Source organism: Nicotiana sylvestris, chromosome 10 (genome assembly GCF_000393655.2).
Source record: "Nicotiana sylvestris chromosome 10, ASM39365v2, whole genome shotgun sequence".
Lineage (NCBI taxonomy): Eukaryota > Viridiplantae > Streptophyta > Magnoliopsida > Solanales > Solanaceae > Nicotiana > Nicotiana sylvestris.
In genome coordinates this window covers 126,266,686-126,286,423 of record NC_091066.1, presented here as the reverse complement: position 1 = coordinate 126,286,423, position 19,738 = coordinate 126,266,686, and the positions used below count along the sequence as shown (strand labels likewise).

General features: G+C 35.1%; 1 protein-coding gene across 9 annotated transcripts; it reads left to right on the top strand.

Annotated features, from left to right (window-relative positions):
* The first annotated feature begins 233 nt into the window (after positions 1-233).
* LOC104233096 (uncharacterized) lies at positions 234-4,837 on the top strand. 9 transcript variants are annotated; one of them, XM_070160380.1, is made up of 4 exons: positions 234-650; positions 1,933-2,094; positions 2,447-3,585; positions 4,397-4,837. In XM_070160380.1, the coding sequence occupies exons 1-3, from the start codon at positions 504-506 to the stop codon at positions 2,777-2,779; spliced, it is 642 nt and encodes a 213-aa protein (XP_070016481.1). In that variant the 5' UTR covers positions 234-503; the 3' UTR covers positions 2,780-3,585; positions 4,397-4,837. The 9 variants fall into 9 exon arrangements, 4 of the variants coding, with proteins under 4 accessions (XP_070016481.1, XP_070016480.1, XP_070016482.1 ...); XM_070160379.1 differs by having other exon boundaries at positions 2,447-4,127; XM_070160381.1 differs by lacking the exon at positions 4,397-4,837 and having other exon boundaries at positions 2,447-3,149; positions 3,441-3,837.
* The last annotated feature ends 14,901 nt before the right edge of the window (positions 4,838-19,738 follow it).

Here is a 19,738-nt window from a genome sequence, read left to right as displayed (position 1 = left end):
ACTACCTCATCTAATATGAAATAGAGGGAGTAATACGTAAATATAGGAAAAGTTGCAACTTTTGGATTCTTGTTAAATAATAGCGCAAATAGAAAAATAAAGAAAGTAGTATAATGTTGAGAAAAAAGATAAATTACCTTCCTAGTCATAGAATATGTCATGTCACCTTTTCAAGACCCTCAATTATAAATAGATGGATGATTAATATGTTTTTTAACTAACAGTTTAATGAGTCCAAATATTTCGATTACTAGAGTCTAGACTAGAGTAGAGAGTTTCATAATGTTCTTCAGCCTCGCAAATACAAGTACTCATTCACCCAAATTGTTAAGAACCCGTCCATCGTCTTAATCATAACCGTACGCTAGAGATGTCAACTCAACCACTGATCTACTCTCTAAATCAACGGCTCATATATCTCTTATTTAATTCATCTCCAATCTCATTTTCCGAACAGAATTTCAGATGAGCGAAATACCGCTGTGGAAAAACCCTGGGAGAGCATGAATAAACCTAGGGTAATGGAGACAGTCACCAAAGATGACAAAACCCTAGATCAAATCAACAAGCTGCCGGAGTCACTACTGGTTCAGATTATCTCTCTTTTGCCGATAAAGGATGCTGTTCAAACATCTCTTTGTCTCAAAAAGGTGGCAATACCTCTGGACTTCTATTGATAATCTTTCTTTGATTTGTAAAGGTGTGCCGGATTTAGAATTAGAAAAATTCGTATCCTTCGTAGACTACGCATTTGCTCAACGTACTTGTTCAAAAATCAGAAAATTCCATCTCGTATTCTGTAAAATTGAATATCAGACAATGGCTCAGTTATCTTATTTAAAATGAAGTCAAAGATGTAAACTTGAATTCAATTTTTGTTAACATCTGCACATCGCCTCAAGTGTTCTACACTTGCTCGTCATTGAGAACATTAGCTTTGTTTAACTGTGCATTTGATAAATGAGCTGTTATTTCGTGGAAATCTCTAAAGACTGTCAAGTTTAATACAGTGTTGTTAAAGGATGAAGAGATTGTAAAATTACTGTCAGGTTGTCCTGCTTTGGAAACTCTGGAATTGTCGTGTTTCTATACTTTTTGGCGTTTGGAAATTAATAATCCAAATTTAAAGAGACTAAAATTGAAAGATAATTGGCCGGTGTATGAAGAGGGTGATCATACATTGGAAATTGTTGCACCATATCTTCAACACTTGGAGATCTATGGAGATGTTGATGATGTTAAGTGAAGGCTAGTAAATGTATCATTTTTGGTCAGTGTTGAGCTTACTTTTGATATTACATGTGTGAGTAGCCTCCAGGATCATTTTGTATATGTTGAGGATGACAGTTGTCGTGATTATCATCATGTTTTTTGGACCCTCGTTCAAGATTATCTTTGAAAATTGAGACATGTGAGAGAGCTAACAATCGGAACTTGGTTTGCAGAGGTTTGTTATTAACTCCAAATTACTTTGCTTGCTCTATTTGATTTTTACTAAACAATTATAGACTGCGTTTGAAAACATGAAAATTTCTGCGGAATTTTTTTTTTCTTTTGTTCACAACAACAATCCCACAAAGTGAGGTATGGGAAGGGTAGAGTGTGCGCAAACTTTACCCCTACCTTGTGAAGGTAGAAGGGTGGGACAGGAAAACTGAATTCTTTTTTCACTTTTTTGTGATTTGTTGGCTAGTTTTCTGTCAATTTTTTTTTTCTTTGAGAAAGTAAAATTTCTGTCAAACTTTGAAGTCAGAGATTTCCTTTGTCATACTCGCAAAAGGTAATTTTGTGAAGTAGTATTTCAAACATTGACGTCGCTTATAGTGTTTAGATATTTACCTGTCATAGGACTATCTTTGATGTGACTTATTTTCTTTTTATTGTTTTCTCTTTCTCTGTTCTTTACTAGTTTCATTGAGATTCCTACTCCAGGTCTTGTTCATGCTGCAGCTAGATGGAGTGCAGCTTCCAGAATTGAAATGCAAATGTCTAACGATAAAGTTTCATATAACAAAGTTCAATTTGTATGGAGTTGCTAGCCTCTTGCAGGTCTCGTCTCACGTGGAGACTCTCAACATAGACATGGAATCTTACGTAATTCCCGATATCTTTTGCTCTTTTTCTTACATCCGTTCATCTCTTTACGTTTTAACACGCCCCCTTTTTCTTCCCATACTGAAAGGTTTCTAGAGGAGAATGTAAAATATATCTTTAGTTGACAAACTCAACATCTTTCATTTTTAGCTTGTTTTACCTTCTCCATTACTTTTTTAGATAGGAATATGCTCTCATAATCATTTGATGTGAACCTTATTCTTGGGTTTTGAAATTCGTTCGGTATGAGACACTTTTACCATGACATTTTTCTTTTGTCTTTCTTTTTGTATAATTTCAGTTTCATTAAGCGTTGACCACTATTTTATCCATATTTTATTTTCTATCCCAGCAAAGTTGTCTCCACTGCCGCTATGAGTCGAGTTATTTGTATAAAGGAGATGATAACGATTTGGATAGTTGGATTTCAAACTTTTTGTTTCCCAATCTCAAGAGTGTTAAGATTGTCTACTCCACTGGGATGTGTTGCGAGGAATATGATAAACTTTTCGAATTTTCTGAGTGTCTACTAAAGAATGCAATGATTTTGGAGAAGTTTGTTATCATAGCAAAGAGAAGAAAATGCTGGAACTGTTCAGAGAACTGTGTCTCACCATATTTGTCACAATTGGCTATGAAATTGTTAGGTTGCCCATCCACCAATTTTATGATGATTTTTTCATGAGTCAGATAGAATGCAATAGGTTTTGTGCTCAGCACACCAGAAATTGCATTGTATATTTTATCCTTTGATTTACGGCTGGTGAAATTATAAATTTTAGCTTGTCTACGTAAGTAAAAATGTTCTTTTTCTGATCTTACATTGTTGGCATGCCAGTGTTATGGATGCTTGGTGTATCATGAGGAGTTTGTTTGTTGCACTCTAAACATTGTGCCTGTGCCTGAAATTTTCTTCCAACTTTTGGTGGACCTGTCCAAAAACCATATCTTCTGATAATTAGGCTCATTAAATGTTGTATCTTGCGACCTTTGCGAAATAGCATTAAAGTTCTATGAATGGAGAAGAGCCTTCTATCTAAATCAACCTTCTCCAGGTAATCAACAAAATTTTCACTGTTGACCTTTTTATGCGCAGAATTATTATCGTTTCAGCTTCAATTCGATTCGCTTCATTCTCAGATTTATATATTCTGCATTAGTCATCATCACTTTCTTCATATTATTCATTTGTATCTTCTTCATGTTGCTCCTTATTCTTCTCATTTTCCTGGTCTCCTTTATTTTTTTGTGCCCCTATTGTATCTGTGCACTGTCATCTTCTTCACCATTGGTCGTCAACAGCTATCTCTATCTTGTTTAAGTTCACAGTTTTATTGTCTTACTAGGTCTAGCATGTATTCTCTGTTCGTGAAGGAGGATTTTGAGGTTCCTGAAGTTCAGTGCTATCGTGCAGAACACTCTTTCTGTTTGGTCCTCTCTGCGTAATCCCTTCACTGCAGATATGACTACCACACATTAAGACAAGTTCTGGTGATGATCATTCTTCTTATTTGATGTTGAACCTTTTTCTTTTTGTTGGTTTTGTACTTCTGCCCTCTTTCTTGATTTTACTTGAATTGTTTGATGAGCTTTTTATTGATCCTTTTCATATATTTGACCCTTTCATTCTGATCTTGTTGGGTTTTTTATTGATCTTTACTTGATTGAATTCATTTGTTTGAGTAGAAGGAACTGATTTCCATCTCTCCTTTCTTTTTGGAAGAGTCGTAATGGCATTTCATATGCGAGCTGCACTATATTGTTCTTTGCTCTATTTTGCTGTGCTTTCTGGTTTTGGCAGTTGCCCATTTGGTAATATTTCATCAATTATGATGAACCATAGCAATTTGGTAATGTTTCAATGGCATAGAAATCAAACAAGAATTGCTTTTTCTCTGTTTACCCTTTCGTTTTTCCCTTTTTGAATAGAAAAATGGCAGTATGTTTATGGATTGAAGCAACGATTACGGTTTGGTGGATATAAAGTGGTGGATCTGAAGGAGTTAATTTATTAGCTAACGGTGTGCTAAAAAGTATAGCAATTCTAACTTTTGTTATGCTTTACTTTTAAGTCTTATCATTACCTCCAAATGTCACCTTATTTATGTTGCATTTATCTGCGGGATATTATAGCTTTACGCATTTAAAGATGCATGCCTTAATGAGGAAATGTATACATCTTAATTGGAAAGAACTGCATTTACTCAATGAATAAGTGAGGGAATAGAATCTGAAAATGTTCGTTTGAAGTTATAATTTTTGTAACCTCAAACGATAATTTTTAGATTCTATCATTGTATAGGGTAAAATATGATATGACATGGGGTCATCTAAAGGAAGGACACGTGAAGCCCATGACGAGGATGGCCGAAGATCGAACACAGATATTTCGCTTGTCCCCGGAAGGGATAACGTTCATAGAAAGGTATTAAATGCCTTGCGTCTGGTAACATTTAATAAGGAATATTCTGCAGCATTAAGACCAACGGGCCGTTATAGGGAATTTGACATTTATTGTCCACCATTACATCTTCATCAAATGGCCTTCATAATTGATATTAAAGGAGGGCACGGTCCTAGGACCTCCTTTTTTAGACATAGCTATAAATAGTGAGTTTAGTTATCATTGTATGTAGACGAATTTTTGGGCTAACTTATACGACATTCTATACAAAGCTTAACATAGTTTTACTTTTTTGCTTTTGATCTCATCATTGCTGTGCCCGAAAATCTTATTCCTGAATCGTCAACGCTGATGTTTCATCTACATTTTAAGGCTAAGTATTATATATTTCTTCAATTATTTCTTTATTTCAGGATCAAATTAGATCACTTGTCTAAAAATTACATATGAATTTAACTTTACCATTTTACGGGTAAACACGTCCTTGAAACCAAGAAATTAAGAAAAGCAAAGAAGCATATAACTGTTATTTCACTTGAAACGATTTTTTATTTTTATTTTTTTGGTTTTATTATCTTTTTCATGTCTAATTTGTAGTTAAGCAATTGAACATTTGAAAAATGATACATTTTTCAATTAAAAAAAACTATGCTTTACGGCAGAAATCATCTGTTTGGATTTTTCCTGTTCTTTTATTCGTTTTAGAGAAATTATCATAAAACACTATCTTTTAGTGGTAATTAGCTATCTATAGATATCATTTGTCATATTACGGATTGTAGATACATTTTCTGTTGTTATAAGATATATTTAAGCTACTGTATTCATGAATACAGTAGCAAAAATAGGCGCGAATTAGGGAAGTTCAGCTAATTAGTTGTTGTATTCGAGTGTATTCGACTGTATTCATGGCGTGAAACATGGGATTACAGTTGGACAAATTATTGTATTCGGTTGTATTCACAGTGTGAAACAGGGGGTTACACTATTTTTAAACGGAAAGTGAATTAATTAACATAATAGACTCCTAATATAACTCAACAAACTCAATTATAACACACAAATTTTGTATTTCCATTTATAAAAAGATTCTCAACCGAAAAATACCCCCAAAACATAGCAATCTTTAGAGAAATTATATAATATATCTGAATATATAAATTATATTAATTAAAAAAATATATGAATACATTCATGGCATATAGCGAGAGAGTGAATACAATGAAATACATAGAATACCGCGGGATACATTGAAATACAATGAAAAAAGACAGTGAATACAATGAAATACATGGAATACAGCGAGATACATTGAATAACAATGAAAAAAAGACAATGAATACAATTAAATACATGAAAATACAGCGTGATATGTTGAAAATACATTGAAATATATTAACAGAAAATCAAGTTGCTCAGCCCCAAACTCTATCGTCTTTGTTTAAGAACAAACCCTAATTTCCGGTGAATCCGCCGTCGAGCAAAAACCCTGAATCTCCGAGAATGCTACTGCGAAAATGATCTATTCCGAGAGTAAAAATTGTTTACAGTTGGAAGCGAAGCGAAGTGAAGTGAATCTCTGAATAAGAGTAAGACGCAGTAGCATACTTAATCACAATCCAGTTGGAAGCGAAGTGATCAAACACAAAGCAGATTCACGAAGATGTGTATTTTTCCCAAATATATATTTACTCCAATTGTTATCTTCCCTTCACTATCGTTATGAAAACACAGAGAAATACGAGAAGAGAAAAAGGCAAAAGCACCGTTTGTGATTAATGGTAGGTGATGTGGGGGAGAGGAATTTTGAGATTGAGCATCGTGTTTTCAGGGAATGGGGGAAGAGAATGACATGTATTAAAGTAGAGAGAAAGAACATGTAGTGAGATGTTTATGGGAAATACAGTAATTATGTGAGAGAAAAATCTGAAAAAGGAGAGAGAAAAATAAAAAATAGCGTATTTAGTGGCTTAGGGGGTAGGAGGTAACTAAAATTAGATATTTTGCTATAAACATTAAAAGGTATCTATATAATATAATTTTTTAAAATGATATTTATTTAAAATAAATAAGGTGTTTACCTTTGCTATATGAGGTAAAAATTCCTTCTTTTTATACAAAACTCTCAAACAAATTAATTTGGACTAGTGACTTAGCTCAGAGAAGCTTTTTTTGGAAACGACTGAATTATACAGGAAAAATTCAAAAATAGCCAGATTTACAAGTGGTCATTCAAAAATAGCCACAGTTTCAAAAGTAATTGAAATTTAGCCATTTTTTATGTAAAGATAAATCCAACGAAAACACTGTTCAAAATTCGAAAAAATACTCCAGTATAATATACTGGAGTTCTAGTATACTTATGTTGGAACTCCAGTATAATCTACTGGATCTCCAGTATAATATACCGGTCCAGCATAATATACTGGAGTTTGGAGCACCGGTGCTCTAATCTCAAGTATATTATACTGGAACTTTCCGCGTGTTGGAGTTCCAGCATAATATGCTGGAAGTTCATACACAGGTGCACCGATCTCCAGTATATTATGCTGGAACTTTCCGTGTTGCCGCAAAATAGTAGCTATTTTTCAATGACTTTACAAATGCTGACTATTTCTGAATGACCAGTCTGAAAACTGGCTAGCCCGTGCTATTTTTATGAATTACATTAGGTGGATCTATTTAGGACCACTGTTTAAATTTTGACCTTGATAAAAAGTTCTTCGGGCAGAATTTTGGATAGCACTTATAGAAATCGCCAAAATTTTCCTTAATAGATAGTTACGGTGATCGTTAGGATTTTCAGCCACAATACTGAAAATCTTGGCGATCAGTCGGGTTTTGTGGTGAATTCTGGTGAGCAGCATATGAAATTTTTTAGCGATTGTCAGGAGTGCTTTTAGTTCTGATCGAAGGCTATTTTTAAAAGTCATTTCTTATTGGGGTCAAAATTTAAACAAGAGCATGCAATGATCCTATTTGTGCAAATCACCCTAACACAGGCCTGGAAATCAAGCTCGATTGACCTTTCTTATAATATAACCGAGCTCGAGCCTTAGTTTGAGCTTTAGCTGAACTCGAGCTGAGTCCAACCAAGCTCAACAGACTTTGTTACAGTATAATTGAGCTCAAAACAAGCCCGAGTTGACTATTTTATATTGAGATTTTTGCATTCCTATACACTATATGAAACTATATTGCCCCCTACTCAAGTTTTACTATAATTGTATTTTATATACCAAATTACCATTTATGTACATTTTAAGGGAATTAATGATAATAATTAGTGTCCTAAAATCACTCTATATCTTCCACTCCCCCCTCTCCCCTCCCCCCACATTTCTCTCTCTACGTCTCACCCCCCATAAGAGAGTAGCAATTACACCATTGACAACCGTTAAAAGTTTTGAAGCTTTGAATTCGAATTTAAGTTTTCAAAAAATATTATTTGTTTGAATTGGGTGTCGTTGCAAAGAATTGGGAGTTCTCTCTACGCCTCTCTCTATCTCTCAATCCCTAATTTCATTAATGTAAAGCAAAGCAAAAGAGAGCAGCAATTCCACCATTGACAGCCATTAAAAAGCTTTGAATTCGAATTTGGATTTTCAAAAATCATTATTTTTTTGTATTGGGTGTGGTTGCAAACAATTGGGAATATGGTTTGGAGTTTATATCTCAATTTTGAGGGGTTTTGGTGAAGATTAGACTTGATTTTAGCTAAATTTTAGATTGGAAGAAGAAGAAGAAGAAGAAGAAGAAGAAGAAGAAGAAGAAGAAGAAGAAGAAGAAGAAGAGGAAGAAGAAAACATGATATACATTATATTTAAGAAATTGTAGTAAAATTGTAGAAAAATTATATTCTGTTGTTTATATATTTTTCTTTTATTTATTTAACTATTGTATGAAAGTTGAACTACATTGTATAAAAATTATATTTAAGTTGATGATATTGTAGTTGTATATAACTGAGTAGAAATAATGTATGAAAATTGCAGATAAATTGTAGATAAGTTGTATAATATACAATTAGTTGTATGAAATTTGTTTTTACTATGTAAAATCAGATACAAAATATACAAAAGATATATTGTATAAATTTTGTATAAAATTTGTATTTAAGTTGTATGTTATTGTAGTTGTATTTAACTGGATAGAAATAATGTGTGAAAGTTGTAGATAAATTGTATAATATATAATTAGTTGTATGAAATTTGTTTTTACTATGTATAAATCAGATACAAAATATACAAAAGACATATTATATAAATTTTGCATTTAAATTGTATGTTATTATAGTTGTATTTAACTGGATATCTTTAAAGACTTGCACAGAAATATTTTTTCCTTAGGAAAAACTTCTACTGTACAAATTTATATCACATACTAGATATGTTTAAGCTATAATGTTGAACTAGTACTCCAACCAGTGAAGGAACAGCGAAGAATCATCTTTCTTTTTGTGCATACAAATGCATGCAGATTAACTTTGTTGGCTTTTACTACATTAGTATATTTGTACCATCCAGATAACAAGCCGTCAATTTGAGGAACTACAAGCAGAAAATGCTTTCTGTGAAGGACAAAGAAGAAAGGAATTCACCTACGCGCTTCTTCTCGGAACTTTGCATCAATTTCCTTGTTTGGGGGGTACTTAGGCAAGCTTGATGGGTCACAAGCGTAAGGTTTTGTATTGAAATACTGCAGAAAGGTATACGACAAATGTTGAACCGAAATATTAGCATGTTGGGAGAATTGTGTTAGAACTTGGAAATAGGACATCCACAAAAAACTGAGATAGCTCGAGGACAACTCCCAAAAAAGGTAAAGGGTGTAACTAAATCCCTTAATTGAAGACACTAATAATGGATTGAGAGTCTTTTAAGGTGGAATGTATATATTCTGTAAATAAAACTTGTGTAGGTAGGGTAATTTACTAAACATAAACATTTAAGGTAATAAAGTTTCCAATAGTGTATAGGAATGAAAAATTCCCTTTTATATTTTATATTTTCTTTCACGCGTGTCTGGCCTTTAGAAAATTAAAAATTCATAACAAACTAATCGATTAAGAAAGAACTATAAGACTTAATAGCTTAAAATATGATTGAATTGAAATGCAACTGAACGATATAATCGCTCCGCTTAATTTGAGCTCAAATTCAAATTCGTTTAATTCAAATAGAACATAAATTTAACTTCCAAAGAAAATAAATTAGAAATAAATTTAATTTTTTTTTACTAAATTGAATTTCATTAATTTTTTTAATTCTCTAATTTAAAAAAATTATTCATATTTCACATGACCCGTAAAATAGGATTAATTAACAATGTGATATTAGGTTTTCCATCAAGTTTTAAAAGGCTATAAATTGTGCAATGCTTTCCTTTGATCGAAAATATGCTAGGCAAAATTGCATCATGGACTGCAAGATGCTTATCCTATGCAGGGAGGTTCCAATTGCTTATGAATGTTCAATTTCTTATCCAGACTTTCTGGTCTGAGATTTTATGCTACCAAAGTTAGCTCAGGAGGAAAAATGTCCAACTGATTGAGGCTACCTTGAGGAAATTTATATGGACTGAAGGAACTGATTATCAAGGAAAGCTCAGGAGGAAGTTTACTATCCAAAGTTAGCTGAAAGATTCAACAGCATTGATATTTTAACATGGAGCAAAGTCGCAGTTTGTAAACTATGTATGTAACTTGTGTAGAAAGAAGGACAAATAATGAATACAATGAGTACATATCTACTATGGAAAAGGTAGACTAATATAGGAGGTGGCACCTAGACATGCTTCTTGAGATGATACAAAAGATCATAAAGACAAAGACGTATGTAGGAGATGCTCGGATCATGATGTTAGCATTGCAGCACTTGAAACATTTTCCTTTAAAAGAATATGGCAAAAACTGAGGGACAACTATCAAAAAGTCAGCATGCATGGAGGAAGTAGATATGCAATAACCATGGATTTCCTAAGTGGTTGTTTATTTTAAACTTAGGAGCTGACGGTAAATTGAGTATTAAAGACAAATTAATTAGCTCAATGGGCATAGTGGAAATTAGGTATATCTAGCGTCGAAGTTCTAAAGTCTTTTTTCAGTTGTATTTGTTTTAACGAAAAAAAAAATAAAAAGGTCCCAAAGAATTGAGCAACTGTCCTACTCAGTGGCGGATGCATGTGATGGTTATGGGTGTTCAAGCACCCATTACTTTTGGAGTCATGAACTATTATTTATATAAAAAAGCTAGTAATTCTTACAAATATATTACTTGAGCACCTATTCTTAATAGTAATTTTTAGATAAATAATAGTTCAACACCCATGACTTAAAAATTCTAGATCCGCCACTGGTTTTACTCCCCCCAATACAATAATTACGTCAGTTAACTTATCTCCATTCAAAATCAAAGGTCCAGATTTATCATTTGACTCAAATTTATTGTTGGTTAATCCACTACTAGAAATCCGATAAATACCGACCAGAAAAATCGACCAACGTTTGTCGGTTATGGCTAATTACCGACCAAAACCCGTCCAAATTTACTTGGTCGCTACCTTGGTCGGTATGTTAAAACGACCATCTAAAGAATTTAAAATATTTACCGACCAACTTTGGTTGGAAACATATTTTAATAATTTAATTTTACCGACCAAAAATGGTCGGTGTATTTAAATTATATATTTTTATTAATTATTAAATTTTAAAAATTACCGACCAAAGTTGATCGGTAAATGAAAATATATATATTTTTTTAAAAAATTAAAATTTAACAATATCGACCAAAGTTGGTCGGTAATGCTGAATTCTGGGAATTCTTTGTTCATTAATCGACCAAAGTTGGTCGATAATTGTAATTTTTTTATTATTTTAATGGTTACCGACCAACTTTGGTCGGTAATTTGCAGAATTTTTTTATTAGAAACCGACCAACTTTGGTCAATTTTATGGGTTTTAATTTTAGCATAAAATGTCTGTTTTGGCAGCTACACCACCTGCCAGCATACCAATACACATAATAGCAACATAAAACAACAACAACAACAACAACAACAACAACAACAACAACAACACAACAATCAATAAATACATTAAAACTAAAAAATTAAAGTTCAATTGAACATAAAAATTTAAAGCCAAGTTAAAACTTATTACAACTAGTTCAAAACGGGTTTTATTTGTCTAGTTCAAACTATATAAAAGTCAAGGAGTGTTTTGTACAAAATCATCATCACCGTCTAATGAACTTTCATCTACAAAATGGTATAGAGAAGGGTCTTGTGGAGGACGGGAATAACGATCACGAGGAGGATAGGAGGAACTATCACAGGGAGGATGGGAGGAACGATCACATGTAGGTCGAGCCTATGGCGATGACTCACGAGACCGGGGCAACGGAAAAGCTCCAGTAGATAGGAGAGTTCTGATCAAAGCTTGCATGCCAAGGAATTAAGCATCTCTAACCCTTTCTCTTTCCTTAACCGCTTCTAGCTTAGATGTGAGCTTTGTCACAGTCTCCCGCATAGCGGAGAGGCTCTCCCCATTAAGTAATCTCGCGTTGCGAGGAAGTCCCTATTCCTTGCATTCCACACTTATAACGATGAAACATTTTAGTAGGAAGCCCGGATACCTTCCCCATTTTGGACCACCAGCAGACTCCATCCATATTCTTTCAGCATCCTCGTCAAAAGCTTGGGTTGACTCGCCCGATTCACTGGCTGGCTGAGCGCAGATGAATTCCTCCACGTTAGTTTGGTAGCGACCGTATATGAAAATTTAAATTGAATTAGTATTTCAAAATTTATATAAAAGTAAATTAAAATACTTAAATAAAAGTGAAAGCTTACATATACAGTCGAGGCCTGGTCCTCAACCCACCTTTCTTGATCCATCTCTTTCTTCTTCTTTACAATATGCGTCTCCTTGAATAGCTCATCATGGTTCATTGAACGCCTCAACTTCTTTTCCTGAAAACAAATTAATTTATTTAATAAATAGAATAGATACACTTTGAAAATTAAAATAATTTAAGCAATTACGTACCAATCTTCTTTTATTGTCCCTAGGCTGATCGTACCTCTAGTGTGCAAGGAGTCTCCCTTCTCAAATACACAAGTTTTCTTTCCTTTTTCGCTCTTCTCTAAGAACTTTGCGATAAGCCATTACCTTTACAAATCATCCCATAAATTTTGAAGTAACCAGTCAGGCTTCTTGTTCTTCTTTCTAGCATCGGAGAAAGCATTCGACAATCGCTTGCGAGCTTTATGATAAAAATTTACTCCGTGCTATAGCGGTATTCCCATACACACTTAACTAAACTATTCAAGACAATACAAAGTTAATAATCCAATTTTAACTAAACTATTCAAGACTAATTAAACTAATTAGTTAATAAAACTAATTAAAACAAGACCTAAACCCAAGTCCTCAATAAAATACAATGTTCAAATAATTGAAACACTAATTGAAACAATGAAATACAATGTTCAAATAATTGAAACAAAACCTAGAAATAACAAAGAAATGAGTTGTAATTCAAACCTAGAATTTTTAACTGGAGAAGGAGAGGGGTGGTAGTACACTGGCAGTGGTAGTGGCCGGCGACGGCAGGTGACGGACGGTGGCGACGTGGGGTGGGGAATGAGATTTGTGTGAGGGAAATAGAGAAGGAGAGGGGAAGGTATTGAGGGAGGAGTTAGGAAAAATTTGGGGAAGAAAGTAAGAGAAATGGGGGGGGGGATCCGTTATTTCTTTATGCATTTCAAAATTACCAACCAACGTTGGTCGGTACATTAAGTTTTGACGTTTGACCAAATACCGACCAACTTTGGTCGGTTTTTAAAAAAAAATTCTTTTTTTTATTTCTTAAAATATTATAAGCTATAAAAAATTTATTATAAACCATAAAAAAATTATTATTAACTATAAATATTTATTTTATTTAACTATACAATTATTATAAATATATCTGTGAAGATCCTAATTAGTATATATAATTTATCATCAAATATATCTGTTTGTAAATTGATTCATCGACTTATAACTTACTTAGATGCATCGTTGAATATTAAAAACAAAATGTTTGACCCCTTTCTCTCTCTCTCTCTCTCTCTCTCATATATATATATATATATATATATATATATATATATAACAAACACTTCGTTGTACTACTTTAACTACATATATAGCATGTTATAGTATGTGTTAGTGAATTCATTATCTGTATTACAAAAGTGTTAACAGATTATATTTATATTATTTAGATAGTAAATATAAAAGTGATTCATATTTTTGACCAATGTTGACCTAATAACCGACCTACTTTGGTCGGTTATTTTCCAGAAATTAAAATATACCGACTAAAGTTGGTCGGTAAATACTTTCCCTGAATTAACCGACCAACTTTGCTCGGTAATTTTAAATAAAATTTCTTTAAATTTTGTATAATATTTTAAATAATAATATAACTATTAAAATTTTAAAAATTGGATCCACATTACCGATCAAAGTTGGTCGGTAATGTGAGAGTTTCTTTGACTAAGCAAGTATGACCAGCTCGGTTAACTTGTTGACCAAATTACCGACCAACTTTGGTCGGTATTTTTTAAAAAAATAAATGTAAAATATTTTTCTCCTAGTTTCCGTCAAACTTTGGTCACTTTTATTGACCGACTAACGTTGATCAAAAAATTTTGATCGGTATTTGCCGGATTTCTAGCAGTGATCGTTAATTTAGAAAATTCTAGAAGGTCCATGGAAAATATCACTAAAAAAAGATAAATCTTTTCTTAGAAGTTTCTCCTGTTATTTGTTAATCAATGTTATCTAGTCTAGCCTTAGTCAGAGAAGTCGAGTTCAATTCCTAAAATTGCCATAGTGAATTTTCTACAACGCAATCCAAATTATAGCCTATTTGGCCAAGCATTTTTTTTGGGCCAAAAGTATTTTTATGGCCAAAAATTGAGGTATTTGACCAAGCTTTTGGAAGGAAAAAAAGTGCTTTTGAGGAGAAGAAAAAGTAGTTTTTGAGAAGCAGAAAAAAGTAGCTTTTCTCCAAAAACATTTTTCTGAGAAACACTTTTGAGAAAAATACACTTCGAAGTAGTTTTCAAAAATTTGGTCCAAGTATATTGACTTCATCTTGTTGGATGGGACTCCATTTCCCCCACCCAAGTCCTTATGGTATTAATGTATGTATACGGTTAAAATCGGTCATATCCGATTTTGCTATTTGATCGAGACTAGGGAATTGCATCGAGGGTCAGCCTCATAATGGATCAGACCATGGCACGAAGACAGGGTATCGAGTTCGAGAATTGAGGTACCTATCAAGACCGAGGTCAGTAGCAATCGAGATCGAATATGACAAACTTCAAGCATTGTAGAATAACGAAAAAATGAGATATCCGTAACCGATCGAAGATCACGGCTGGAATCTCGGAATAGATCAAATCAAAGGCAGTTAATTAGCTAATCATGTGATTTCCTTATGTAATTAGAGTTATACCATTATTTGAATTCATCTACTATATAAAGAGGAGTCCCCATCATTTGTAGACACCTTACATTCACACTGATCAAAGCAATACAAATTTCGCTTTTTAATTTACATTATTCTTGTTTATCAGCTTGTTGCGTTTTAACTATCATTGCACAACTAGCTCGAGGGATCTGTCCAAATATTGGTTTGCTTTACATTATTGTCATTTTTCATCACTTATCTTTACGCTATCAATTGGTATTAGGTGAAATCACATATCCTTAAAATCATATTATAATTTTAATTGTTATTCAGTTTTTAGGGTAAATAGTTTGGCGCCCATCGTGGGGCTAAGGATAATACTGATTGCTTAGTATTAATCTTCATAACACACACTGCTTTTACGCTTGTTCTCGTAAGTGTTTTTGATTTCAAGAATTAACATGTCAATTTTTCAAGTTGCACCCACACATACAAACAACGGCCTTGGTCTTCAGCGCAAGAACGAGAATATAGCCGCCCTGGGAAACGGAGCACCTCCAGTCAACCCTAATGGACCACAAGCTGTTAACCCAATTGACGTCGGTTCCCATGTTGCCATTAATGGAAATTTGGGCGTCGACTCTGAAAATAGCGTTTGCAGGGATGTTCAAGCAGTCGATCAGAATGCACAGAGTGGTGAAGAAGGCGGAATTAGCCTTCGAATGATATTTGAAATGTTGCAAACTCAGCAAGTTGCAATAGCGCAGCTCCAAAATCAGAATCGAGCACCAAGCAGAATTGAGCTCAATACATCACAAGAAGTTATTCAAAGGGTCGAACATATACAAGAGAAATCAAACGATAATGGATCGGAAACTGACCCCGCCATCATAAAGATATTCGAGGAGCTTAGTAAACGGGTCGAATTAGGAGAAAATAAAATCGAGGCTAATGATAAAAAGGTAGAAATATACAACTCACAAGTTGATCAAATACCAGGGGCACCTCCGATTCTAAAGGGTTTAGATTCGAAGAAGTTCGTACAGAAACATTTCTCACCAAGTGTGACTCCGAAGCCCATTCCAAAAAAGTTCTGCATGCCGTAAATTCCCAAATACATTGGGACCATTGATCCTAATGGGCATGTCACTTCTTATACATGTGCAATAAAAGGAAATGATTTAGAAGATGATGAAATTGAATATGTTCTATTGAAATTTTTTGGAGAAACTTTATCGAAGGGGGCAATGATATGGTACCACAATTTGCCACCCAATTCCATCGATTCCTTCGCCATGCTTGCTGATTCACTTGTAAAAGCACACACCGGAGAAATAAAGGTCGCAACTAGGAAATTGGACCTCTTCAAAGTGAGACAAAAGGACAATGAAATGCTAAGGGAATTCGTATCTCGATTTCAGGTGGAACGCATGGACCTACCACCGGTCACCGATGATTGGGTTGTCCAAGCCTTTATTAAAAGTTTGAACGAGTGAAGTTCGATAGCATCACGACAACTAAAACAAAATTTGATTGAATATCCAGCTGTAACTTGGGCCGATGTACATATCGGTACCAGTCAAAGATCAAAGTCGAGATGATCAGTTAGGAGCCCTTTCTGGTTCCGTCTACCCAAATAGATCCGAAGGCAAAATTCAAAGAGACATCGACAGAGAGCCCCTATCAAACAAAGATCGATACCAACCATACAATGCAGATCATCGAAATAACGGACCAGGACGTAATCCCGTTTGAAATGATCAAAGGAATGATTGAGTACAAAACTCCCGAGGGCTCATAAGTAAGAGTGGCTTCGATAAGTATGTCAAGAATAAGGAAGCACCATGGTTATCAGAATACAACTTCAGCGTCGATACATCGGGTATTGTATAAGCCATAGGACGAATCAAGGGTACTAAGTGGCCCAGACCCCTATAATCCGATCCGGCTCAAAGAAACCCTAATCAAATATGCAAATACCACGAAAACTATGGTCACAAAACCGAAGACTGCAGATAATTAAGGGAGGAAGTAGATCATTTGTTCAACGAAGGTCATCTTCGAGAGTTCTTGAGTGACCGAGCTAAAAATCACTTCAGAGACAGGGATGCAAAAAGGAAAAATGAACAGGAGGAACCACAACACGTGATTCATATGATCGTTGATGGGGTCGATATTCCTCAGGGCCCGAAATTTAAACGCACCAAAGTCACGATCACAAGGAAGAAGCATACCCAGGACTACTTACCAGAAGATACCTTGTCTTTCAAGATAAGGATGCAGCAGGAATCAAACAGCCTCACAACGACATGCACCAAAAGTCACGATCACAAGGAAGAAGCGTACCCGGGACTACTTACTAGAAGATACCTTGTCTTTCAAGATGAGGATGCAGAAGGAATTGAACAACCTCACAACGATGCACTACTAATATCTATCCTTATGAATAAAATTTAAGTTAAACGTGTGTTGGTTGATCCAGGTAGCTCAGAAAATATTATTCAATCGAGGGTCGTAGAGCAACTCGGCCTCCAAGATCAAATTGTGCCTACAGCTCGAGTACTCAACGGCTTCAACATGGCGAGTGAAACCACCAAAGGGAAAATCATTTTGCTAGTAAATGTGTCTGGAACTATCTAGGAAATGAAGTTCCATGTAATCGAAGGTGATATGAGATACAATGCGCTGCTCAGAAGACCTTGTATTCATAGTATGAGGGCAGTACCTTCAACGTATCAAGTCTTGAAATTCCCAACACCAGAAGGAATCAAAACAGTGTACGCCGAACAACCAGCAGCCAAAACGATGTTAGAAATTGATGAGGTAATACTAGTATCGACACTATCATCAACTAAGGGACCAGAATCGAAGGGAAAACAGGAAGTTAAATAGCAACCATAGTCGTCGGCCTCGACCAGATCGGAGCATCAAAAAAATTTCGAGGATGATGATTATATGATACCTCGCACCTTCCTAATCCCCGATGATTCAGATGCTATGAAGTCAGTAATTGAAGAGCTGGAACAAGTCATACTGACCGAGTATCTACCCGATTGAAAGGTATACCTGGGCACAGGGTTAACTCCCGAGCTCAAGGAAAAACTCAATAAATTCCTTATTAAAAATATGGATTGTTTTTCTTGGTCCCACCTTGACATGACAGGGTCCCACCGGAGATTACCACTCATCGGTTAAGCTTGGACCCATAGTTTAGACTGGTAAATCAAAAGAGAAGGTCACATTCCGAGGTAAAACATGCATTCATCAAGGATGAGGTAACCAATCTTCTCAAAATAGGGTCCATTCGGGAGGTAAAATATCCCGAATGGCTGGCAAATGTAGTCATAGTCCCTAAAAAGGGGAATAAACTTAGAATGTGCGTGGACTAAAAAGACTTAAACAAAGCATGCCCTAAAGACTCCTTCCCTTTGCCAAATATCGATTGCATGATCGATGCCACGGCCGGTCACAAGATCCTCAGCTTTCTCGATGCCTACTCCAGGTACAATCCAATACAAATGAACCTAGAGGACCAAGAAAAGACTTCGTTCGTTACTAAATATGGTACTTATTGCTATAATGTGATGTCGTTTGGGCTAAAAAATGCCGGTGCTACTTATCAATGCCTAGTAAGCTGAATGTTCGAAGAACACATATGTAAATTAATGGAGGTTTATATTGATGACATGCTCGTTAAGTCCCTGAACGCAGAGAACCATTTGACACATTTGCAAGAAATCTTTAACATATTGAGAAAATACAACATGAAGCTCAATCTTGAGAAATGTGCATTTGGGGGCGGTTTGAGAAAGTTCCTCGGCTTTATGCTGTCAAATCGGAGAATCAAGATCAACCCCGATAAAATCAAGGCAATCAAAGACATCACAGTCGTGGACAGCATTAAGGCCATAGAAAGATTAACAAGGCGGATAGCCGCCTTAGGCCGGTTCATCTCGAAGTCTTTGGGTCGAAGTCAGAGGTTCTTCTTACTACTCAAAAAGAAGTGCAAATTCACTTGGACCCCGGAATGCAATGAGGCGTTGGAAGAGTTAAAGGGGTATCTTTCGATCCCCCAATTTCTTCATACTCAGAAAGCAGACAAGCAACTCTACTTATATTTAGCAGTCTCGGAAGTTACAGTAAGTGGTGTCTTAATTCAAGAAGAGCAAGGTATGCAATTTCCTATTTACTATGTTAGCTGAACATTAGGTGAAGCCGAGACCCGGTACCCACACTTAGAAAAGTTAGCGCTTGCTCTAATAAGCACCTCTAGGAAATTAAAATAGTATTTTCAATGTCACGCAGTTTGTTTTGTAACCGCTTATCCCCTTTGCTACATTTTGCAAAAGCCCGAACTCTCGGGTTGAATGGCCGAATGAGCCAACGAGATTAGCGGGTACGATATTGAGTATCAACCCCGAACAACCATCAAGTCTTAAATCTTAGCAGACTTCGTGGACGACTTCACGCAGCCCTCTTATCCGAGGTCGAAAAGGAACTATTGTTATAATTGGGTACATATCCTCGGGGGTGTAGACCCTCTTCACGGACGACACTTTGAATGTGAAAGGATCCAGGCTAAGCATTATTTTGAATCCACCCACAGGAAATACAATTAGACAATCTATCAAAATCTCTAAGTTGACTAACAATGAGGCCGAGTATGAGGCCATGATTGTAGGTCTCGAGCTAGCTAAAGGTTTGGGAGTAGAAGTCATCGAGGCCAAATGCGACTCCCTACTTATGGTTAATCATGTCAACATGACCTTCG

Coding starts and splice junctions, on each gene's coding strand:
- LOC104233096 (XM_070160380.1), top strand. CDS start 504: ATGAATAAACCTAGGGTAATGGAGACAGTCACCAAAGATGACAAAACC. Junction 651..1,932: donor CATCTCTTTGTCTCAAAAAG/GTGGCAATACCT, acceptor TTCCTACTCCAG/GTCTTGTTCATGCTGCAGCT. Junction 2,095..2,446: donor ACATAGACATGGAATCTTAC/GTAATTCCCGAT, acceptor TTTCTATCCCAG/CAAAGTTGTCTCCACTGCCG.